The sequence below is a fragment of the Montipora capricornis genome, chromosome 11 (assembly GCF_036669925.1).
Source record: "Montipora capricornis isolate CH-2021 chromosome 11, ASM3666992v2, whole genome shotgun sequence".
Lineage (NCBI taxonomy): Eukaryota > Metazoa > Cnidaria > Anthozoa > Scleractinia > Acroporidae > Montipora > Montipora capricornis.
The window spans coordinates 25,120,588-25,147,050 of record NC_090893.1 but is presented as its reverse complement, the minus strand read 5'-3'; the positions used below and the strand labels follow the sequence as shown (position 1 = coordinate 25,147,050).

Sequence of the window (26,463 nt, the reverse complement as noted above, 5' to 3'; positions counted from 1 at the left end):
AGGTCACGCGCGGTTGTGGGATACAGCGTTAAAATTTTTTTCCCCAGTCCTCCAACTTACGTCATCACATCACCTGGTCACAAGAGAAGGCTGAGCGAAAGTCCACCGATCTAACCAATCAGAATGTAAACAATTGGCGTGAAGTGGCGTGACGTCGGATAGCACAAGGATAGCACAGTTTTTCCGCTCGCTGAATTCTGATTGGTCAGTTTAAATTTTAGTAGCTCTCGCCGTATGCAAGGATGCGAGGATGTTTTTGTTCGTGGTGATTTGACTGTGAAATATGAACTCGTTTTTCGGTATTGTTTATTTTCTGTTAGCTTTTCTTTGCGACTGTACAGAGTTGAAACAATACATTTCTGTTCATTCTGAATCTGTGGTTACGCCTCCTGTGTATCATCTCCAGAACTTGACCAGTTGTGTTTGCGGAATAGAGAACATTCGCGGTGTCAGCGGCCACTTGACGTGGGAAATGGTATTTAATTCTAGCTTTCGACCTTTGTAAATCGGCAGGTCTACGGGTAACAGGTCTATGCACAGGTAACGGGTAACAGGTAACGGGCAACAGGTAACAGAAAACAGGTAACGGTTTCGTGATGGAACTAAGCTCATGTTCATGTACCGTAAAAACGAGTCGCAATTTCTACCTTGTGTTGCGCTGCCGTCAAACTGAAGTCTCGCTAAACAACCCTATCCGGAACTCGAGACGGAAGTGAAAAAGGGTCTCGAATATAAGATTTTGCCGCCGTAAGCATAACATTTCATCGTCACATTCGTCACATGTCAATAACTCCATTCCTTATTCTCAGTTTCTTAGACTTCGACGTCTATGTAGTGATGACTCCGACTTTTCGAGCAAATCAGAGGAGATGTGCCAGTTTTTCGAAAAACGTGGCTATCCTGTCTTTGTGGTCAAAGCGGGCCATCATCGTGCCCAACAATTTGATCGACAGTCAGCACTACAAATGTCACAAAAGGATAAGAATGACAGAATTCAATTCACCCTCACTTTCAATCCTCATAATCACGCAGTCAAAAGTATAATTCTTAATAACTTTAAATTACTCCAAAATGATCCCGACCGGGACTGGTAGAATCTTTTCGCAACCTCCACTAATTTCATTCAAACGCGACAAAAACGTAGGCAACTAGCTTAATAGTTAGAAGCGGACTCAAAATTAACGAGCAACCCGGCACTTTCAAACGCGCGCGCTCACGATGCAAAACTTTTCCTTTCACTCTTAACTGTAGCAAAATATCAGGACCTAAGCGATCTGTTAAGATCACCGATCGTTTCACATGTACCTCCGCAAATGTCATTTATTGCATAACCTGTACGTTATGTAATAAATTATACATTGGCGAGACGGGTAGACAACTAGGCGACCGATTCCGCGAACACCTTCGCGATATTGAGAGGAATGACAGAGATGCATCTAAGCCCTGCGGCCTTTTCCTACATCAAGGTACGAGGGAAAGCCACAAGAACCTGGAACAAAAAGTCATCTTCCAAATCGGCACCCTTAATCCCCACGGTATTAACGAACGCTTTTCATTGAACTAATGTATTCCTGTTTTTCACGTTGCCATTTTACCACCAATAGCGTAGCTCCCACTCCACTATACAAACTACACACAACCCATAATTCCTCGATTTGCTCTGACGAAGGGCTGATGCTCGAAACGTCAGCTGTAAGAATCCCTGCACGGTGGTCAATTTTACATTATCAGCCTTCCATTATCAGCCTTCCATCTTGAATTGATTATCTTCCGCTTAACCGCGTACCGCCTAACCAGTTTCTAAGATAGACTTCATCTTGAATTGATTATCTCACTGCGTACCGTGTACCGCGTACCCAGCTTCTAAGATAGCCTTCCATTTTGAATTGATTATCTCATTGCTTACCGCGTAGCCAGCTTCTAATACAGCCTTTCATCTTAAACTGATTATCTTCCGCGTACCGCGTGGCCAGCTTCTAAGAACGCCTTCCATCTTGAATTGATTATCTTCCGCGTACCGCGTGGCCAGCTTCTAAGAACGCCTTCCATCTTGAATTGATTATCTCACTGCGTACCGAGTACCGCGTAGCCACCTACTAAGATAGCCTTCCATCTTGAATTGATTATCTTCCGCGTACCGCGTAGCCAGCTTCTAGGATAGCCATTTTCAATTCGCAATTTATTTTTACTTGAATAAATACATACCTCAAATTGAATTTATTTAGTTTCTCCGTACCGCGTAGCCGGCTACGCAGAACTTTGTTCAAGTGACAGGGTATTCTGCAGTTGAGATTTTTGCTACGTTCAATTTTGTTTTTGTACTTTTGGCTGCACAAGCAAATCGCAAAATCGAAAGTGACATCGAATTTAGCGAGTGCCGTGATCAAGTTACCGCGGCCTGTTTGCTCGCAAAACTGTGAAGCATCTGTGTCAAATGATGGCAAGATACAAGGTTTTGTTTTCTTAGTTTTCTTTTTGTTTCAAGTGTTATAAAGTTTGAGAAGAAATGTGCGAATTCAACACAAAGATTACAATCGCCCAACTCTTGAGGTTGATCATTGTTTCTGCAAAGTCAAAAATTTACTCTCCAAGACGAGGTTATTTATCACCAGGTAATTCCATCGTTTTTGGAAATAGTAGCTACTTTATTATTCACCAGCGTCACAATTTTTTGCTGATTTTGGAACTCATTATGTTGAAACTTAAGCACCCTTCCAACAGACCTGTTTATTTTTGTGACTTATGCACGCGCTGCTTGCAGTGCACTACCACAAAAATCCTCCCGTATCACATTTCAACCCCCGTATGCAAATTTGTCCTGAAAAATTCCTTCTGCGCTTTATCAAAAACTGTGTATCAATATTTATTTACTTTTTCATCAATATTTGTTTTGCATAAGGCAAGCTAATATTGAAATCTGTACCTTGCTTAGTTGACATTTTTGGGCGTTAAAATATAATTTTCGGTCCTATGCTTCTGTTAAAAAATAGTATATTTTTTAGGTCATCCATTCAGATACCAATCCCACCGGACAGGGCTTAATTTCAGTAAACTTTTGTATTACAATGCTGTCAGATGCTCAGACTGTACGTTTAAACTTGCGGCGAAAAGAAGTTGTGAAGGGACTTGAAAATGATCAACATGTCAGCTTAAAAGCGCCGTGTTACCGCGGCACTAACACACATACGCAATGCGTGCCTATTTTTTCTAAAGATGACGGGGATTTTTTTTTTCCACAAATGATTAATAGGCTGGTAGCCAGGTTTTTAACCACAGAAAAAGATCTGTTTCGTTGTATGAACGTGTGAGCCAAAGGGAGTCTGCTGGAACGACTTCTGGGTGACCCCATAAAAGGTGTTAATCACCCACCGCTTGAAAAAATTGACTGGAACACTGCAGTTCAATACCACCCAACTCAGTCCCTGCTGTTTTTGAGTAACACGTACCACAGGCAACCCAGTGTACGCTCACGGACCGTCTAGTTTTAGTTACATACATGTAACTGTCCCAACGCTTGAATCTTATAATTGCCTAGCAACAGGTCGCAAATCTGTCAAAACATTTTCATTCAAATTAGATTATTGAATTCCTACGGCGATAGAGCGGTTTTCAATTGAGTATCGAAAGAGCTTAGCTAATTACTTGGGTTTATGATTACATCACTCAGCGATTGGTTCAAAGTTCTCGCGACACTTGTTCAACCAATCAGAAATGAAACCAAAACCAATCGTGGCTCGCGCGTGCACATTTTCCCGCCCTTCGTGTCGGCTACGTGTAATTAATTCACGTTTTGACTGGTTTACCGGATTGTCTCCGTCCTTTTCGATTGGCCAAATTAATTACTTTGGTTCTGGTTTCATGAGACTCGATTGAAACTCGCTCTATAAACTAATTACTGAGAAAAAAATTTCAAACTATTCGTGTTGCGTTATATTTTGCCTAAATTTTGTCTGGTATCTGCTCACATGCTGGCAAAACGTTTTTCTTTCGTCCAAAACTTCTCAGCGCACTCACAACCGAACTTAGTGCGTTGAAGCAAAGAAAAAATATTGACCTAAAAATGTGCCAGCCACACTTTTGAGGACATTTATTAAAGAAACAATATCTTTGGTAAAGAGTTGTTTTTTGTCCTCGAAACCTTCTTTTTATAAGCTTTAAAATGATGTATTGCTTTAGACATAACTTTAAATAATTTGTTGTAAAAAAGATAAAATAGCGAAAGCAATGTTTTTTTCGCGCATTTGGCGGGAGACAAGGCAATTGAAAAAAAGTCTCTGTTTCCGCCTTTTTCAATCTCTGATGAAATTTACATTTCCAATGTAAAGTCATCAAAGGTGTTTACCATTTCTATTAATTATCATTCCTGTCAACAACCGGTATAAGCGTCAACATGGCATTGATCGAAGAGAGAACAAGGCCAAGGAATCTTGTAACTTTGTGGCGGTTGAGCATTAACACATATCATTTGCACATTTGTTGAGATGTTCAAAAAAACCCTCCTTTCAAAAGGGTTGATTTTAAAATACGGGTGTCGCACTGGTTGGGGTAGACATACCGGAAATCAGTCAGGTGCGAGAACGGCCCTCCTTTAAAAATAGAGCCGAAAATAACACAGGCTTATTATTCCCAGCGCATTTCTAGTGCAATGGATTCACAATGAATCAAAACAAACCAAACAACCAACATGAGTTATAATTGATGTGCGATCGGGGAGCCCGTCACGGTTTCTGCCAAAAATGTATACTTATGGTTTGGTTTTTATGTTTTATTATATTCGTTGACGTAATGTAAGAAAAAGACTAGTCAATCCCTATCGAGAGGTATATCACAAAGCTAAGGAGTGAAGTACTTTTAAAGGATTACTGATGCTATAAGTTTTGAATAAAAAGTCCTCTCAGGGTTTCAAATGGATAATAAAAGTTTCTTTCTGTAGGTTGTCTTAAGGGGTTCCTTACATAATGTTTATAGAATACACCTGGAGTTTGAGACCTTCAGTTACTCAAGTTTTCTACTCATATTAGAACAGTAAAATGAACATCTTTGAAATACCCAGTCCTGTCTGATCTAATCTGCTATACTCTACTCTCTGCTCTACGTACTCTAGCTGCTCTACTCTATGCTACAGTACAGTCTAATCTTCTCTACTCTACTTTACCATGCTCTAGTCTGCCCTACTCTGCTCTTCTCATCTTTGCAATACATTGCTATATTGTATACATTCTCTCCGATTAATTCTCTGCTATGCCGTCTCTACTTTACTCAGCTATGCTCTTCTGCCTGTCACTTCCGAGAAACTACCGGGCAAGGTACCGGGCACTGTCCCAAATCTACTGGCTCCACAGGCTCTTCATCATCAGAGGATTTGCCTAAAGCGAAAAATACCATTATTTATTAAACAAAGGAAGAGAAGACTACTTTGATACAAATAAATGAATGAAGGGGTAGTTTCTAAAGAAACTGAGGTGCTGCGTCGGTGGGGAAGTAGTATACAAAAATTTGGCGTAGTATACAAAGTAGTAAGTAGTATACAAAAAGCTGACGTTTCGAGCGTTAGCCCTTAGGCTAACGCTCGAAACGTCAGCTTTTAGAATCTCTGTACGGTGGCCAATTTACATTATCAACTCCGTTGATAAAACCAAATTTTTGTATACTTTGATACAATGCTGGATACTTATACTACATAGAATACTTTGTATTATTATAATATTTTTTCGAGTACTTATTTATCTCCCTAGGTGGAGGATAGAGAAGGAGATCTTCTAATAATGCGGCTTGACGGAAAGGAAACATTGGTCTTAACTTTTGAATCCTTGTAAAGATTTTTGATTTATCCGATTTCAAAACTCATATTCGGGCATTGTGAATTTTTTTGAGCAAGTACGAGGGCAACTCTAGCTTCTTGAGTTCTCTTCAAACTTACCAAGTACATCGTAACTCGATGATGAACGCTAAGGTATGAATCATGGAAATGACGAGGCGAAGTCACCTTTGTTCACACCATGAGGCAAGGTGCACTATTGAATTCACGTCTATGCATACTACGTTTGATAGCGCAGTTTTCTACTAGCTATGTTATGTTCGATAACGCTTTAATTAAAGTAAAAGGGTAAAGTCTGCATATGAGCTAAGGGGCCCATCAGGCCTACGCTTATCTCAGCTTTCTGTAGCATGAAGCAATCTGAGTCAGTATTTCTACTACCCCTTGGATTTGTCACAGTATGCTTACTTATTTATTTATTTATTTATTTATCTATTTATTTATCTATTTATTTATTTATTTATTTATTTATTTATATGCATTATTTATACAGAAATTCCAGTTCAGCATAGCTGGTTTAAATGGAGATCTGTATTTACCCTCGCAACCATGATACATCACAGAAGACAGACCACAACACCGGGAACTACATGCCCCACTCTTTGCGACAAATGCGGGGGTTCTTTTACGTCCCACAGGATTATAAACATTTAAGGGTTGTGAGACGGGACCTCCGGCTTATCGTCCTTATCTGAGAAGACTAGAGAGTCTAACCATTTGCCGATGTAATTACAATTTAAGGTAGCACTTTGTCCTCAGTTATTTAAAGAGGGTGTGAATGGGGTTAACCGACTAGCGACAAAGGGCTAGAAAATATTACTGACTACCGACAAAACGAGGGAAAAATTACCGACTAGCGACAAAAGGATTAACTGGGATTTACCGACAACCAACAAAGTAATAAAATTTTAACCGACAACCGACATGTGGACCCCCCAATTCAGACCCTCTTTAAGACCCTGAGCGTTGGTCTGGACGGAGTTGAACTCCCGACCTCCCGCGTGACAGCTCTTGTTCAACCAACTGAGCCACCGGTGCACGGTGTGCTAGCTCATCCCAGGGTTATCCCGAGCATGAAATTAACACATGTCGAATCAAGTCTTTTTTTTCCTTATAAAGATTGTTGTGCAAATCACAAAAATCCAAAGTTGTTTATAAGGCATCTTGTTGCGACTGCAATGAGTTTTACATTGGTAAAACGAAACGTCGCTTACGTGACCGTAAAAAAGATCATTTCAAAGCACTCAAAAGGATCAGTCAAACTTCCGCGATTGCAGATTACTCAGTAAAAACAGGTCACAACATAAAATGGGATCATTTTCAAGTTTTAGCAAATGGTAGCTCTGATTTGCATTGTAAAATAAAGGAAACTTTATTAATGCGTGACCTTAAACCAGCCTTAAGGGAAAACGTTGGTAGTGAAAAACTTTAGTTTTGCTAAACGGTCAGTTTTTACTGCTATCTCTTTATCTTACTATTTTTGTCTTATTCTCTCTAGTTACCAGTCTTCCTAATTTTATATATATCATATTTGAATTTTTTCAACCGTCACTTCTGAAGATGTATGTTGTAGCATACGAAAAGTCAAGTCAAAAGTAAAATGCGCTTTATCATTATGTTTGTAGCCGCTGTTTGAAAAATATGTCATCTCAAGGGTCAACCCGATCGAAGTGTAAGGACTTCGCCTTGAGAGCACTGCCTCCTTGATCACAGTACCTAAGTGCGACCACACTAATGATGAGGCCACCGGGCCTCCACAAAGTACTTACCATTTTCGTCAACATCCTCGTATTCATAACCGAACTCAAAAGACTTCTTAAACATCTGCTCATTGGTGTGCAATGGAAACAATGGTACAATGACGTCGTTCCTGTTGTGGCCAATGGGTGCGTCGAGGATAGAAAGAACAGAGGCGTCTTTGTTATACTTGCGAAGCCACTTTTCAAAGATGCGATCCACGAAACAATGGTGCAGTAAAAAAATTGGATCATTAGATGCTGAGCGTACTTCTGACATGGCTCCCCCGACAATGACGTGAACCAGGTTGTGCAAGGTGTAGCGGGTGGGCAAGCTATATCCAGTCTTGGTACTGGCGAAGCCTTCAAGGATGTTTACGAAATTGCAGCTCGACACTTTGCTGTAAGGCGGTAGCCCGAAGGTTTCAAACCGGAGAGCAAAATTGACTTCTTCTTTGCTTGGAAACGTCATCGTGTATCCTAGGGTCTTGTTTTTTATTTCGTTTTCTTTCTTCGTCGAACGCTCCAGCCCGGGCCGCCGAACTGTAGGATTACACAGTGTCAGTTCAGTGCAAATGGCGTACCAATCTTTAAAATATTTGCCTTGCACCACGCCGTCTTCTTGTTGTGTCACGCCAAGTAAATCTTCAGAGAAAATAGTAGGGTCACGCTCATTTTTATGTGAAGTCCAATCCCAGAAAGGAAGAGAAAAATTGTCATCACCGGCAACTTCCTGCACGGTTCTCTCCCACGCAAGCATGTATAGTCGATGCCACGAAAGAAACCCCTGGCCCCCATGCCCAAAGTCAATGACTGCGTGTGTTTTGTTGTTTGGATAAGTTGTACCATATCTTGCGAAATAATGTATCCACACGAACAGGTCATAGTTGGTGACGTTGTAAAACAAGGACGCAGGGTCTCCACCAGCTTGCACGGTTCTGTTGATCACTTTGTAAGGAGTCGAAGTCACCACATAATCACTTTCAGAGTACCTGGACATGTTGATGTATCTCATGTAGCGATCCTTCTCCTCGGCTGACAATCTGACAAAATTCTTCCTCGTCAGGATCTTCTTTTGTTTGCAGTTGTTACCATAGTAACCAAACTTGCACTTGCTGCAGTCATAACCAGCGAAGTTTGATTGGCATTTGCAGGTTTTGTGGTAGAGGGCATTTGGCCAGTCGTGACGATCGTCCTCCAACTGGAATGCCTGGTAATGACTGTAGGTAAAATTCCATTCACGAATCATCAACTCCTGGCACGTGCCTCTGTTGCCATCGCTACCACAAGGCGCACTGAAGCCCTTTGGGATCGGACAGCACTCTTTGCTCTTCAAGCTGTCGAGGGTGACGCAAACTTTAGGAAACTGGCCTTCTGTCAAGGGTAAACTGACAGCAAAAAAATAAAGCAAAAGCCAAGTGAAAGCGACTCTTCGACTCATCTTGACCTTCCTAAAAGCAATAAAGTAAAGCAATAAAAGCGAGGATCGTGTTTTTCCAAGCAACTTGTAAATTACCAAGAAACACAAAGATGCACACAACGAGCCTGTTTGTCAGGAAAACTGGAATATATTGCATAACATGCGTATTTTGTGAGTACAAAATTATACTGCAATCAATGAGCTTATTCAAATCCCCTGCGGTAAATACTTTTTCTTGCGATCTCGACGAACTCAAGAAAAAATAGAGGGTTCACTAACGCAAGATTTTTGACTATTAAACGTAAGATGCAACGTTACACGAGCCATCCGCGAGACCAAGTCAACCTGAAGTCCCGAGTCAACCACGAGTCAAGCCAGTTTTCTTCTTTCTTCTTTTTTTTTTTTTTTTTTTTTTTTGATTTTAAGAATAAAAACTAACAACAATATCCGACGTTTCGGAGTCAGACATGACCCCATTATCAAGGTTAAACTGTAATGGGGTCATATCTGACTCCGAAACGTCGGATATTGTTGTTAGTTTTTATTCTTAATACGATTTCTAAATCGATCTTACTTAAAGTTTTTTGATTTTGTCCCGAAAAATGTAGATTGTTGGAAATAAAATATATGAATATAGATTGTCTTAGCAGTAACTGAACAGGACATTTAATAACAGGCTCACCTCGATCGCCGCTCGCACTATCTTGTAGTCTTACGCACCATATTTCCCAGAGGAACCTGGGATCGTTGAATTTCGTGCTCAGTCCCACAAAGACATGGTGTCGTTATGGGAGGGTAAGTGACGTTGTATCCCGGCTTTCCAAAAAACCTGCATCTACGTTCCAGATGGATTAATTTATAAGCTAGCATTTTTATTTATTCTTACGAAAGTGACGGCCGCTTAGAGAGCTTTGTCTGTATTTGCACAAGCTATACTTGTTTTTGGTGCAATTTCGACCCCGCCAATTCCAAATGCCCTTGGATACTTTGGTCGTGTTCTATTGGGATCAACCGATTGTAGTTGGTTGAGTTGGTTGGGTTTTTTGGTGTTCTATAGGGAAAAAACCGTTTTCGGTTGGTTTGGTTGATCAACTTTTTCAACCGGCATCAAACTAGGTTGAAACGGTTGAAAAAGCATTGGCAGCAACCGCTGTCGTTTACGCGGGCCATTTAAAGTCGTCCACGGACTACTGCCGTGTTGCTTTCAGGCCTCAATTTGTCAACGCTGAGAGGTCTGGTAATAACTATTCCCAGGAGTTACCGCGTTTCAACCGAAAACGGTTGGAAAAGTGTTCTATTGGGAAACCTCAACCGCTTCAACCGAAATCGGTTGCGGTTGAAACGGTTGATCCCAATATAACACGACCTTTGACACAGCAAATAACGTGACTTTGCCCCAATGCAAGTTTGCCATAGTCTGGAGGACTGAGCACAGAACGACGAGCAACGAATGGGGTAAATCATCGTTGCCGAACATTGTTACGAGTATCATGCAATCCCACGTCATCAAAATTGTCGATGATTACATCTCATCGGATATCGAAAAAAAGTTGAACGAGTTTATAATTTCAAATCATTCCAAGTTTACCACTCTGAATCAATAGCTATCGGAACTCGTGAAAAAGATAGCTCATCTCGAAGAAGATAATGACAGACTTTCCCAACTAGTTGATGACTTGGAACAATACACAAAAAGAACGAATGTCAGAATTTATGGCATTGCCGAAAGAGCCGACGAAAACATTGATAACCTAGCCATTAATTTTTTTAAATCTGAACTTGATATTGAAGTTGCCTCAAATGATATTAGTAGGTCTCACCGAGTGGGTAAGAAATCTACTGTAACACCTAGACCTATCATTGTGCGCTTTGCCAAACACAATATTAAAGTTGCGGTATTATCTCGCCGTCGCGTGCTTAAAGATCGTAAATCCTATAATTCGTTCTTTGAAGAAAGCAATAAAACCGGCATGAGGGCGCAAAATTACCATGAATTACGTCTTAAGTATTGAGATTGTCTCTTTAGTTTGTACACTACTACTTTCATTGTCGCTGTCGGCCTCTTGGCTGTTAAACCCGTCTTTCAATGAAGTTTGTCAACACAAGGGAGGCGTTAGTGTGATTGGACGACTGAGTCAATGAATTCATGTCGGGAGACCAAGGGGGCTAGGGCTCAGTTTGTTATCCAACGGTCGAAGTGACCACGTTTGCTCAAAGCGCATCTTTCGAAAGCATGATAATTACAGTAATTTAGTTAACAGGGTACAGCATTGATAAGGTAAGATTAAAATATCATAACATTTATCCAACATTCCAAAAAGGGTCAAATCAATTTGTCTCTCATTTCAAATTACGATGAGATGAATACAGTTAGTTGAGAGATTCGCAGATGCATCGACGAGTGTTTTCTTTGCTCGATCACATCACGTCATTCACCGTAACCTTTGCAAAACACTCAGGGTGTCTTTCCGTCCAGTCAAAGCAAGCCGTCTTATAATTACAAACGCCTGAATGCAAAAGATTAGAATCATTTTGCTTCCTTTAAATTTTAAGTGCACCAAACAATTGGCTGATGTGGCTAAGTATATACAAACTGTAAGTATATTGTTGTCCGTCTGTTCTTCCAGGGTAAAAATAAATCAAAATAGTTTGCTTTAGAAACTTAAGAAGAGAATCCATTCATTTGTAATTTATTCGCTACATTAAACACCAATCGAGATGGTCCATTTTAATCTGGAGGTTTGATACTTTTAGCCAATTGTGATATCATTTTGCGGTCAAACAGTCGTTGTGTGGCGGTTACGGTTAAGAAGTTATCTTATACGGTTGCTTGAAATGAAAACTTAGTCATGCGAACTTCGGATGTTTTGCGTGTTTGGTGGCGGTTTTTTAAACAGAGTTTAATGAAAGTAATTCAGTGGAAGGTTGATACAAAAGGTGATGATCAAAGGGTGGAATAACACATTGTGAAAAGAGCTGACCATCTGACTGGAACAGCGAATCACAGCTGTTAAAAATTAACCAATCACAGCGGAGCTTCGTGCTTTACAATCATCCGATCTCGTCGTCTGATGAAGACAAGCAGTGTGCAGAATGCAGCCGAAACATCGTGATTCTCATCACAATTAACTACATGGTGAGACACGACTCATTTAAAGGGGAAGTTAAGATAAATTCTCACACTTGTTTGTCACTAATTCAGTTCAGAAAGACCGCACGGGGCACCCAACATTCCAAAGTTGTATTTTTATTCTTCGTTATAATATAAACGGCGTGCATTCTTTGTGGTTCAGTAGGCTGTTTATTAGATGTCGAAACCTTTTGCTCGCAGGTAACATCTTGTGATCTTTGTGAGGAGAAATACGATTGTTTCCTTAACAATTAGTAAAGAATGTGCGAAGTACTGTTAAAAGGTCGGTCATTGTGACGTCCGTTCTTTCCGCTTTTTGTGCTTGCTTTGTAAACAATAATAGAACTTCCGTTTTAGCAGAAACGATCGCTAAATCGATTATCTCACGTTGTTTTCTTCTCCGATTTCATAATTAATAACTGTTTTTAAGAGGGGTTCTTCAACCAAACTACAACCACGAATTAAAGAAAGCTCGCAGTATTTTCCACGGCAACGATAGCGAAGTTTTTATTCAAGTGCTTTGCAAATAAGATGGTCAACCGCAAATGCCTTGACAAGTGCAACCGACGAGCGAGAACCTTACATATTTTTGTCAAACTCTGCTACCAAGCTTCAGAGGAGTCGGTGTCTTGCCTCCGGGGTCAGAGCAAGCCGATTTAATTTAGTCAGGATACGGAACAATTGGGTTTGCTGTCTTTCTTTTTTTTTTTTTTTTTTCGAAAATTGGAATTTCATGACAATTTTTTTCCTAGAGTAACCCGGCCCCGTGGTTGGCACTCGCTTCCAGCCAATGTGTCCGCCCTTCCCGGACTCCCGAAAATATGTCGCTTTCCTACTCTGCCACGCGTGATTTTCCTCGGTGATTTCCCCCACACCGTCATCAAAAGATCTCTTTTAAAATGATCCGATTTACAGTCAGTATACTTGTGCTCATTACATCCAGTTCCGCATATCGACAGGAAAGAGCTTAAGCGGAAGAAGAGGAGGAATGCTAGAGATCGTTTGAATTAACTGATATTGGCCGTTTTTATGCTAGAGACGTTAAAGTCGTCTGAGACGTTAAAGTCGTCTCAACGACGCACTTAAAACAAGATGTTAAAGTCGTCAGACGTTAAATGCGTCTGTCTTATTTCTCGTTTTTATACTAGACGTTAAAGTCGTCTTGAGACGACTTTAACGTCTCAGACGACTTTAACGTCTCTAGCATAAAAACGGCCATTAGATGGTATGTTGGAGTCATGATTTTGTCTGTTTACTGTTGTTCCCTTTATTTGTAAAAATGCAAATTTCTCGTTATTTTTTTCTAGGTGCAAATGTACGTGTTGCTGTATGTGTTCTTCCGCTTAAGCTATTTCCTGTCGATATGCGGCTGCTTTTTCCTCAGTAGCCACTAGTCTAAATCTTCATAATCACAGGTAAGTGACTCAGAATATTTTTTCGAAGTCAAACGATAATTCCGAAGTCGATAAATCATGATCGATAAAAGACGAAGCTTCGCTTTCTGACATGTTTTCCATTGTTTACTCAATAGCAGCGAGCGATATGTTGAATACGTGACGCCATAAGTCCTCGCTCTAGGCTTTCTCGAATAAGTATGCAGGCGACATACCAATAATGGCGGATGCTATGAAAAACAAGTATTTCGACGTAATAACATTGAAATGTTGGTGAAAGTAAGTTAAGTTCATTATTTGAAAATCGTATGCAACATTTTGGCGGCGTTTCTTCGAGGATTTGAGACTTTTTAAAAAATCGTGTTTTTTCGTCAGAGTCCCCCTTTAAATTTATCCGGCATAGTGTGGACGAGGCCTTAAAGGTGGGGTTTATTCAAGTTTTCGAGCTTTTGTTGACAAGTGCGGTAAATAAGTAGATGGAAAGATATTTTAGGAAAATAAAACTGCTGAATTCGCTGAAACGATTTGACCCGTAAGATAGGGGAAAGGCAATACTCGACAAATTTAGGATCCCCTGATATATTTTTCTTATCATTACTAAATCTAGAGATAGCGGGTGCCCAAGATGACATTACTGGAGAGAAGAATGAAATCTTATTGGGGTTTCCCACGACATCATGGATTTGTGATAAAAAATGTCTTGTAAGTTTGGTTTATTGGTACATTGTATAAGGGCTTATCCGGGGAAGAGAAGAAAAAAAACGTTGATAGTTGACCCCAGTGGTTAAATTCATTGCAGAATTTGAAGATTTGTAACCCTGGAAAAAAAGGTCAATGTGGAATACCAATTTGAGAAAGATCTTATTTTCAAATACCTTGTAGTGCAGATGACCCAAATCGCCTAAATTGGAGCTTGCGTCTCGGCTTCTGAAGTCCTCTAGTGTCGGTTCGTGAGTTAACGGAACGGAATGATTCGGTCCTTTTGAACACAATGTTCTGTAATACAACAAATAAAATTGCCAATCATATTTCGAGATTAGGTTCAGAAATTCCTATTGGCTCTATGACTGGGTCGGTTCAAAGCGGGCGTCACTCCTTTGCTCAAGCTTCGTTTCAGCACTGGAATGAGGAAGCTAAAAACAACATAAAATGATGTTATAGCATGTCTCAGTTGATTCATGCTGACATCTAAGTGCTTACTGCATACAAAGTGAAAGAGCCTTTGGAATTCTGCTAACAATAGCATAAGAAAATGAGGAAACGTTGCCGGTGTTTAGTCGAAATGGAATAAAACTCCGATTCTCTTATTGTTTGCATATTTGCATCGCTTAACCGTTTTCAAGCACAAGCATTTGGTGTCAGCTAAGTGTTTTGAGAAGTTAAAAATAGAGATACAACCTAAAATGTGTCAGTATATTATTTTACGTGCCCTCTATTCCCCTGATCGAAGAATACAAACGGTTATTAACTACTCTCCGAACTCTGCAAACCCCAAACATCCGTTTTGCAATATGCTTAATTTCTGTTCCTTTAGCCAGTGTTCAATATTTAACTGAGTGCTTTAATCAGAGGTAGTGGTAATGTTTGACTATCGTGTGGCCTTGCGTGGACAAAAATATGGATGTTGTCATGCGATCGGTCGCGTCGATCTTTCAAGACCCAAACTAAACGACGTTTTGAATCATTCCCCCATCTTTTTTCTTTTTCTTTTTTTTTTTTATGGTTTTAGCCGTTGCAGGGTATTTTTTTTCCTATTCTGAGGTCAGGAAAAAAAACATACCTGTGATAGAATCTTTAAGGCGGTATAATATTTTGTTCGTCAATTTCCAGAGCTAGACATGACACACTTATCAGGGGCAGACCGAAACAAATAAGCTGTAAGTTATTATGCGGGGGCCCCGAATTATTATGTACATGCACGAGAATAAGAGTATTGCTCGCATTTTGTGGCTAATCTATTCATCGAGCAAAATCAATAAAGGAAATGCGAGCACAGGATTAGGGATTGAGTTAATAATACACAATGATGCGGGACGCAAGGCCTTCTATCCTTTCTCGAATGAGTATGTTTAGTCGATTTCATTAAAAAAAAACCGTAATGTCCTTTTTTCATATCCATTCAACTACGAGGGAACTTGGACCTGAAGCGAAGTGATGTGATTTGATTGTCAACGAAGAGAAGAGTCTAGTGTTTATGCACTACAGTTCAAACTGACGATTCCGTTGAATGGATAGAACTTTAAAAATATAAACCTTTTTTCGAGTCCCAGCGATGCAAATTGCCATGAACAGATCGTTAAAAGACGTCGCAAAGTTGAAAGTGAAAGTGACAACTGTTCCTCGAAAGGACTTGGGTTACTGACACCAACAACAATCAGTTTTAAACTTTATGCAAAGAAAGTCGCCGCCCTTGTCAACCAGTTGATTAGTAAAATAGACTTTGTCCTCTCCTAAAGCAGACAAAAGTCAGTAAAATTAGTTGAAATTGGTTTTCTGTGCTTTCTGATCGTTTTATTTCCTTTTAAAAGCAAATTTGTTTAACATAGCACAGACTAATCTGTTCGGATTCCCAGGTACCTTTGAATCTTCCTTGTATTACACAACCTTCGGAAATCTCGTATCATTTTAGAACGGAGTTCTAGATGAGCTACATGTATTTAGGACTTCAAAAGACTTACTTGCCCAGCAAAGAACAGAACAAAATTTACCAGCATTTGAGCTGAAATTTTTCCAACGAAAACTCGAGTCATTCTTCACAATGAAACCGAATTTTCTTGACGTTTTGAACAGACTTTCTAGCGAAACAAATTGTTTGGTGCCTGTGATAATAAATGTTAATATTTCAGTCGCCATCCCGATTTGGAAACAAAATTGGTCAGAGAAATCAGTACGTAATGAAGATAAAACGTTTTGCCAATATGAGGACTCTAGTCACCCACTTCAAATTGCGCGCCCACAACACTTCAGTCACCATTTCCGGTGCCCCAGAACTCGCTTAAAGCAATATTTTTCCATCGGACATAAAATGGGCAATATAATGCTATTTTCCGCAGAAAAGTAAGCTATGTTTCTTAGAATTTCATTTTCTATGATTATTTATATATGACTTGCTCTTCGCAACATATTATCGTGTGGAAACGGAATAGAAATCGTTGTTGAACCATCTTCTCTTGGAGTGGCAGCGAGGAGTACCGCAATTATTGAATTGTTATTCCTTGAAGACCAGAGGGTGTTTAACGGCTAGAATGATCAAAATTAATGTATTATCATTTCTGGAAAGTAGAGAAAAAATTTCTTGGACTGCATTACGAGAAATCAGTAAAAGCGAATTCACCCTCGGATGTCTTCCGCTCGTGCTGACAGCACTAAACAGTCACAGGCTAGGCGAACATTTGGATACGGGATCTCTATTACAATATGTAAAAGCGTTTATGTCTTGCTTTTTATTTCATTTTGTCACCGATAATAAAGCTGCGTTTTGTGGAACTAAGGAACCTTGTGTGTGACAAAAAATGATATTTGATCTGGAAAGTAAAAACTATAGAGGTCAGTTTGTGTTTAATTTGTAACAGGAAGATTTTGTTTGTTGGATTCAACACCCGTTTGAGGTAAACTTGAAAACGAGCAAATTCTATGAATGTAGAATAAGGGCCTGTCTATATGGTCTCGGTTATCTGAGACAGCCCTCCTTCCCTAGGCACACCCAGCGTCTATATGAGAATTGCATGACCGAGAAAAAAGTGACCGTACTTAATTAAGCATATATTTTGAGACAACTCCTCAAAAAAATAAGTATCATCCTTTGCCCTTCTTTCTTTCTAGTTCTTTTTTATTAAGTATAGTTGCTTTTTCCCTTTCAGAAAGTGGACTGACAATCTTAATGGCCAGTAATACGTAGTTTAAATAATAGGCTGTTTTTGAATCGAGAGTTCCCGTTGACAGCGGTGAGAATTTTGAGGGAAAAACCTTTTCATTCGAAAACAAACGCAACATGCTTAACCCCCAAATTGTCGATTCTTTGATTTTTATTTTATGCGTGCGCATTTAAGATTTTGCTGTCTCGTCCCGGGTAGTCGAGCGAAACTGTTTACATGCGAAAAAGTTATCTCGCCTGCCAGGGTTCCCCGAATTGTCTCGCCCTCACGAGTTGTCTCGCCCACCTCATGTAAACGGTTGATAGAATTGTCTAAATAAATGAGTGGAAAAAGATCTCGTCCAGAGTAACTCGGGGGGCCTGTTGTCTCGGGCTGTTGTCAGCTACTTACAATGGCAATAAGGTTAGGCTTTTTATTTGAATTTCTTTTCATATGATTATTTTCCTAAGCCTTTTATCGGGATTCCCATACAAATCCTAATACAGTGGAGCCCCCATTTAGCGGCCACTCTCTATTAGGACAGTTATCAAAGTCCCGAAATAATTTGTGAATAATATTGTAAATCAAACCTCTATTAAGCGGCCACCCCAGCCTATAAACCTCAATTATTAAGCGCCCACGGCCACGTTTTGGCTGTCACGATGAGAGTTCTCCTATTGTTTTCACGTCTATTAAGCGGCCACCAAGAGTTTAATTCACTTAGTTTGGTTTTTAGCGACAGGATTCCTTGTAATTTTTTTTTTCTTCAACCCAGTAACAAAAGATTTTGCCTCCTTTTCCGGCTATAAATCAACTTAGTTTACGCCATATAGTTTAGATTGTTCATGTAAAGTTGAGAGAACCTCATCTCAACATTTTGAGGAGTATTTGTTTGTTCTGACAGTACTGTATTTTTGTATATTAGAGCTGTCTCTTGTGCGAAAGTTGTCACAAACTCTAAAGGTGTTTGTTTTAGAATAAGGTGACGTTTCTACTAAAAAGATTGTGCTAAGTTCTGAAGAACCTTTTTTTTTTTGTTTAAGCGGCCAACCTCCATTAAGCGGTCACTAGCCGTTAACCCGAGGGTGGCCGCTAAAAAGAAGTTTCACTGTAACACTGCAAATGTTACATCCACCGCTACGTCCCAGGGGTTTGGGGGGGGGGGGGGGAAGGGTGTGGTTTCAATTGTCAAATGAATTACTCCGTCGTTAACTGTCAGGGCCGTGGGAAGTATGAGGCAAACCCAGGCAATTGCCTCTGTCATTTTTTGGGTGATTTTTTTTTTTTTAATTAAGCGTGATTCCGGTGTTGTCTTTAAGATGTGCTCATCATAAACACCTAACATAGCTGCAAAGATAATTTAACCATGGCCATTGCCTCAGTCATATTGACTGAGGCAATGACTGTGTTTTGAAATCACAACTGAATCTTCTCCTTGTTGCCGGTCATAAAACCATAAAATTCACCTGGAAAATCATACTGAGCTTTGATCGGTTGAACGTAAATTGCCTCGAAAATTGCTTATATTTCCGCTGAAATTTGAATTCGTGGCTGGTTAATATGTTATACCGCAAAATGTTCCAGTACCTTAAATGGGGCGTAACCTTAAAAATTCTTTTTTTATTATTTTTTTTTTTTGAGAGGGAACGGTAGGTGGTTCTCACGTTACGTCATCGTCACCATGTTGGTGGACGAAAACAAAAGGCCCATGGATTACATTACACACATACCCTATGATTCTCGTTCCCAGATCCCATCGTTTGTCTTAGCCGGCAGATCCTTGGCAAGAGAACGCAGGGTTCTGGAGACATAAAATTTTCAGTCCCAGTTTTCTAGGAATTCTGGAATTCATATGTGAGACCTTAATAGTGCTAAACATGGCTGCGCTTAGAAGCATAACATTCTAGAAATCTTCTTTTTTTCGTGCGGAGACCCCGCCACCCGGGAGAAACAATGGGATCTGGGAACGAAAATGGAGGCTCATTAGCTCCTTCTGTTTGTCCACCAGCAATTGTGCGTTGCAGTATTGTGTTTCAAACCACCTATAGTGCTAATTTTCCAATCATGAACTGAAAATAGTTTCATACGAACAGTACAGTAATAATTTCAACTGTATAGTCTTGGTTTTAACTCACGTGACCAGCCGCCATGTATTTGTGAACTGACGGTCATGACGTCAAGTGAACACCAAAAATAGCGTTAATTCTAAAGAGAACTGATGAAAGAGGCGTCTCAAGCTTTCTACGCTTTCACTTACTTATCATTTGAAATTTGACCTGGCTTTGTCTTTGTTGTGTTTAGTTTTATCGGAGACCTTCTACGGCTTCATAACATTTTTTATTCGAGGCAGTGTACAGCGAGACTCACCGTTACGTCATCTAGCTATTGTCATTAATGTGCCAGCCAGAGATCTTAGGGGTATCAAATGGTCTCTTCGAGCATTTTGCGAGCATGCGAGCGCTGTGTTGCGAGCGTTTGGCCAGGCCTTTACGAACTTTCGAGCAATCGAACAAATTTCAACGAGAATTCAAGCGTGCGAGCAATAGACCATGTTACAGTTGTAGCTAAGTTTCCTGGCCTAAGAATATAAGCGAACCTGCCGGTGACTTTGCTTTGATACAAACCTTCGTGCTTTTGTAATGTTAATATGAAGTAATTAGAATTACAACAAGACAATTTACATTATAAAAGCATTGGGGTCTGTATCAATACAAGGTCACCGGCAGCCTCGCAGCCATCCATAGGCTAGGTCGCTGAGCAAACAACTGTAAAATGGCCTATTGCAAAAAAATTGCGAGCACGAGGAAACCAAGCACTAGTCTAAAATTTGCGAGAAAATCGAGCAACGGCAAAATTTTGCAAGCACTTGAAAATTTGAAGGGACCGTTCGTTACCCCTTTGGCTGTCGAAACAAAGATTCTTTTGTTCTGCGGTTGGCAAAATTAAAATATCAAAAGAAATGTTCATAAACAGTGAATATCACTATAGCTTGCCAGCAGCCGGACATGTAACGCGAAACCTACAATTGTAGGTCAAAAACCTTCATATAGTCCGTCTTTGCAATGGCTCCCAAAAGCTTGTTCTCATATCCCGCAGTTTTTCAGGGATTTCTGTACTTCCTGTGTGATTGGCTAGATTCTTACGCACTGTGTGATTGAACATTTTCTCACTCAACAAATCACGCAATCTTTTTCCTCTCCGAAACCCACAACGGAGAGGTGGGATAGAGCGTTCAAAGCCTTAAAAGATCAGTTTTAAATTGATTGTCTCGTATCTAAGCAGAAAAACTCGCCGCGGGAATTTCTTGTATGTAGAAATACATTTGTTACAGTGAAAATCCGAAAACTGCGAAAACTATAAATATCATAAATTAGAAATTATTAGAAATGTTATTGGCCGTTTTTATGCTTAAGACGTTAAAGTCGTCTGAGACGTTAAAGTCGTCTCAAGACGACTTTAACGTCTAGTATAAAAACGAGAAATAAGACAGACGCATTTAACGTCTGACATCAACGACTTTAACGTCTTGTTTTAAGTGCGTCGTTTAGACGCTCTTAAAAACGACTTTAACGTCTCAGACGTTAAATGCGTCTAGTATAAAAACGGGACCCCATAACTTGGACGCATTTAGCCCTGAGTCCTTGGTTAATCTGCACTTCGTTCGTTCCTCGCTATCTTGGTCGACAAGACAAACAAGCCATGCGCCGAGGCTAAATCTAGTTCCTCGTCCATCGCCAGAAAATGCTGATTTCTAGACTGATTTCTGTCACAAAAAAACTATTTGCATCTGTCCTTCCAGGCGAGGTCGAGACATAAATTTGAGAAGCTGCAATTTCGCCACGTTATTTGCTCATATATTCGTGTATTAACGTTTATTTGGTGCCGAGTTTGCTCGTGCCCAGTGTCTTCCGGTAATAGAACCTAGTCATTTTTTTAGAAAAATTTTGTTTTTGTCCGTTAGTTTGTCTACTTTTATGCGTCCCGTTTTTATACCAGGCCGCTTTAACGTCACAGACGTCAAATGCGTCTTGACGACTTTAACGTCTCTAGCATAAAAACGGCCATTGTCTTTCAAGTAAAAAGCCGATTACGCGCGGAAAAATTAAACCGCAACCAGTAGCGGTAATTAGTTTGTGGTTTCATATCGCTTCTAATTGGTTGCTGCACGATGTTAAATGCTGGAAGGTTTTTGTGGCATTTTTCATCCAAATGAACGCCCAATAATAAAGCTTTTTAACGACTTTTAAGTGGAATATTTTTTGTAATTTAATATTCTCTGTCAAAAATATGCATAAGAAGCTTAGTAAACATCGGCACGCGCACAAAAAATTTAGTCGCTGATTTACCTCCTCATCGAGTTCTCGTTAATATTTTATAAATGTGGTGTTATGAACAACACTGAAACCAAACGACAAATTCTCTGGTAACTTCTCCGAGTTGTAAACCAAAGACGGAATCGAACACCTTGAGAAGTCTTTGATTACAATTTTCCGGCTATTTATAAATTATATTTATTTGTACTCAACTCTGCACAGTCTTCAGGTAAAAAACAATTTAAAATTTGACTAATACTCGTCAGTGAAGAATAGGCCATTGTACAAATGTGAGCTCGGTGACCTGGCCTAATAATGGCTGCGAGGCTGCCGGTGACCTTGTGTTGATACAGACCTCACTGCTTTTATCATGTAAATTGTGTCATTGTAATTCTAATTAGTCTACATTAACATTAGAAAGACACAAAAGTTTGTATCAAAGCACGATCACTGGCAGCCTCGCTTCCATTCTTAGGCCAGGTAACTTAGCTATAACTGTAAAATGGTCTATTATTTGAAAGAAAGCTTGTTGTCCATTTTTTGCGTCAGTTGAAAGAAATGGTTCTTCAGTGAAGGGATTGATCAACATTATTCCAGATAAGAGTCCGGGTCTCGGGTCAATAACCCGACAAAGAAGGCTTCCCGACCCGACAGATGAAATATAAATATTAAGTTGAATATTACAACAAAAAACGAAAGACGTAGATTTCTTGGCTAAAAAGTACGTTGCTTTAACTCTGGCACCCGGTGATCACCAAAGTCAAAGATGAATATTATAACCAAAATTTTCAGCTGTACAAAGAAAATCTGAAAGAAACATGGAAGCTTATTGGTACAATCATTAAAAGGAAAGCTAAAGTTAAATCAAACTACCCTTCTAGGATCATAAGAAATAGTATAAGGTCTATACTAATGAACTCGATATTGCTAACCAATTTAATCAGCACTTCACTACAATTGGCCCTACCCTTGCTAGTGCAATTAATCCTACCTACGATGACCCCACCAAATACATACGTAATAGCCCCGCATAGAGTTTTTACGTATCAGCTGTCACTGAAGAATATGAGGCTCAGTTATCCTCAAATCTAAGTGAAAGAAAGGCTTCACTGGATATTCCTAACAAGTTAATAAAACTTGCTAGCCATGAATTATCTAAACCTTTCTCATATATTTACAGTCAGTCAACTATACAAGCTATTTTGCCTAATGCATATACTTAAAGTTTCATGAGTAACTCCAACATTCATTAACACTTACAACAACTGTCCACTCCTATAGCACGAGAAATTCCGCCAAGCTTAATTTTTACTGACCACAAGTTAGAAATAACATAGGCAAATTTACTTTTAAGTACTCTGCTTCTGTCATGTGGGAAACTGTCCCCTTGGCACTAAAAAAGGCAAAAACATTTGACAAGTTTAAGAAATTTTATAAGGCCCACCTGATCTCTTGTCAATCAAATAATATATGTTCTGTTTAATGGTCAAATGTATAGTACGTAACTATCTAATAATAATAATAGAGTTAAAAATAATAATAATTGTCTGCTATATTTTTGTCTTTGTTGTCGCTGCTGTTGTTGCTGACGATGGTGATGTGTTGTTCTTTTCTTTTTGTTTGTTGTTGTTGTTGTTGTTTGTTTGTTTGCGTTTTGTTTTGTTTTTTGTTTTGTTTGTTTTTTTTTCCCCTTTTTTGCTAAGCTCAGTGTCATTTCTTCGTTTACTTAAAAGTAGGTGGTGGTCAACTAGAAAGCCTTCGCTACTTTGACCACCATAAACATTTTATATTCCGTACTGTAACTATTTTATCTTGTAATCATGTGTTGTGACTATACTTTTCTTTCTATGTTAATTTTATGTAAATAGTGTGAAGAAAATGAATCATGTGGTTGCCAAGCACGTGATTACTTTATTCCTTCTGACAAAACATCGTGCCCTTCCCCGGGAATTTTAGTGTTTTTACTATCGATTGTCACTAATCGTTCGCTTACAATCCGAAATTTAGAGCTTTATATAAAAAAATATGTTATTTTTTTCTTCATCTGTCTTTTGGTTTGCTTTTTACTGTTACCGTGTAGGTTTTTGCGGGAACAGATTTTTGCGGCGCGAATTGACTGAAATTTCCGCTTGGAACTAATTTTTGCGGTTTTTTTTTTTCAAGCAGTAAGACTATTTTCAACTGCAGAATCTATTATTTTTTGGTTTTAATATTAATCTGCTCAATCATCAAGAACGGGTGGAAAAAATGTGGCATCCTGGAAGTCTTAGAAAATGGTGTCCCTTCGGATGACCCGTTCGAGCAAAGTTAACGTGACCTTTGATTGACTGCTTTGAGTTCGCTTCTTATGCCTCAGAGACTGTAACCTGCGATCAGGCCCATTTTTAGCTTCGCCCATATGTTCTCTTATGTCGTCGCTCGTTAAAATTGGGCCTGACTAAAAGTCTCTCAAGAATTCCAAACGGTCGGCCAAATTTTGGCCGACCAAACTCGTGATCTGATTGGCTGTTGGAACGCCGGAAGTGAAAATGTCATCGTGATTGCGCGGAGCTCTCGCGAAGTACTCGAGACTAATCCGCCATAAGTGTACGAAAGAATTTGCTCCCTTTTGTTCTTAGAATGCCGTGGAAGGTGCAACTTGATTTTATTTGTATAAATGGAGATATGCCATCGGAAACATCTCATAACTTGTCCAGAATCGGGTTTGAATCTCTGGAACGAGTGAAATTAGCGATTCCGTTGTCGCGCTCTGTGGCCATGGGGTTGAAAGTACTTTGGCACAAACTTCCCTGATGTTTTGAAAGCTAAATAGCTGGTTCTTTCAAATGGCAATGAAAGCCGATGCATATTGGTTTCCTGGATGAGACAGGGGACGTGTATATCAACAGGAGGAGATGCTGATAAAATCGCAAGTTACACGAATGCATGTTTTGAATATCTGTGTATCAAACGGCTTTATTTATTTACTATCCATGACACGGTTTGTTTGCACACTTCATAATATTTCCAGTTGATTTAACTTAAAACTCGCACTCCAGAAACTAAAATGGCATGTTTCCAGAGAGATCAATTGTACAACATTAAAAGAAACTTTGCGAGTCCATCTTACTGTTCGTACTCCATCAAAAAATTAACAGCCAAACTTTTCATGATTTTACTGCGCGCAATTCTAGAAATACACTGCAACTGAAGATATTACCCGAAAAAATCACCAAAGAAACCTTCATGGACAAACACGTTAAAGGAATAATGTATTTTTTTTTCTTTAAAAATCTATTGCCAAAGCGTCCAACGACAAAATGCTAGGTGATCGATCTCAATTACAAATTAAGATGTCAAGCTTAAAAGATTGCATATTCAGTGAACTTCGGAGAGAGAATTACACCGGCCTTTGCCGCAATATAGTCGTCGAAAACATTCCCCATGCTTTAAATGTGTTTTTCTCAAATTAAAGCCAACCGTAACTTTCGAATTCGTTTATAATATTCCTCTCACGGTAATTAACTCTGGTCAAAACAAAATAGCGTGAATCCGCCGTCCACGCGTGTATTGGTGTAATGGAAGTAAATTTGATTGGCCGATGAAGGATATGTCAATCAATCAAACAAAGTGGGCGGAAGGAATTTCGAAGAGGAATTTGGTCAGGCTCTATTTTTCGTTTCGCCAACTCCACATTACGTACCACGCGAAACTAAAATAGAGCCTGATCGCAGGTTACAGAGACTGGAAAAGTATTGACTTAACCTTTTATCGTTTCGTTTTGTTTGTAGCAAGCTCCAATAGGCCACTTTCACTAAGAGGTCATGTAGCATCGTTTTTACGAAAATGAAAGTTACATGATTTTGCCTTCGAAACACTATTAGTGGGTCATCTCTTAAACAAAATAATAGTGATTTGGTTTTTCAAACCCGCGCCATTTGCTTAAAATGAGAAAGTCCGTAACTGGTCACGTGACCAAAACTAGATTTTTTTTAAAATTATGAATTACCGCTTTCTGAGACAAATTTTGCATTTGAACTTCAAGGAAAATATTGAAAAGATGATGTGGTAACGTTTACGGCACATTTGAACTCAACTATCAAACATTTAACAAGATATAAGCAAAACGTAGTTTTGCCCTCCAACATGGCTGCCAAGACAAATCATGCTACTTTGTTGAAAACTCAAAGTACCATAAAATATCTCCCTTAAATGCGTTTCCTCTCAAATTTCGCGTGTAAGATAATTTTTATGTGTTCTGTCAATTTTTGGCAACAGCAAGATTACAACTCACTGTTTAAGGGAAGCATTGGTCGTGTGACCTCTTAGTGCAAGTGGCCTATTGCTTTTTTCAATGCAAATATGAAAAGAACGATCTTTTTGACCTTAGTGTGTGGCATAAACGTAACGGTTGACATGCAGGAGAACGTCTGTCAGAGCAATTTGCAGTTATGTATATTTTTTGCAGACTATTTCACTTAGAGGGGCTATGTCACGTTATTTAATTTTAGGGTGTTTCGGGAAAATATTTAGTAAATCATGAGTTTAAGGACGTTCGCGTTAATGTTTGTGCGCAACGTTACTGTGCAGGTACTTCACGACTGTAATATGTCACGCATTACTTCGAGCGTTAGTGAAGTTGAGGTTTGAAAACCTTCGCAAAAACCGTGGACGATAAGTTTTGCACAGCGTAGGATCAGAGAAAATCATGATCAGTCAAATTGATTAAAAAATATTTATGAAAGTCAAGGAGACTACTGCACGGCTGATATTCGCTTTGTTTTATCAGTCGTGGACTAATCTTCTTGACTTTCATCAT

At 39.4% G+C, this 26,463-nt stretch overlaps 1 protein-coding gene and 1 long non-coding RNA gene across 2 annotated transcripts; one reads left to right on the top strand and one right to left on the bottom strand.

The window, feature by feature from the left end:
- Window positions 1-4,750: 4,750 nt before the first annotated feature.
- LOC138024077 (tyrosinase-like) lies at window positions 4,751-14,513 on the bottom strand. The gene is made up of 3 exons (XM_068871166.1): window positions 14,374-14,513; window positions 7,588-9,005; window positions 4,751-5,366 (listed from the first exon to the last, which is right to left on the bottom strand). Exons 2-3 carry the CDS (start codon window positions 8,993-8,995, stop codon window positions 5,281-5,283), a joined length of 1,494 nt encoding a protein of 497 aa, XP_068727267.1. The 5' UTR covers window positions 8,996-9,005; window positions 14,374-14,513; the 3' UTR covers window positions 4,751-5,280.
- LOC138024080 (uncharacterized) lies at window positions 13,171-14,360 on the top strand. Its single transcript, XR_011126891.1, has 3 exons — window positions 13,171-13,329; window positions 13,412-13,519; window positions 14,106-14,360. It is a non-coding gene; the product is annotated as an uncharacterized lncRNA (long non-coding RNA).
- Window positions 14,514-26,463: the final 11,950 nt, after the last annotated feature.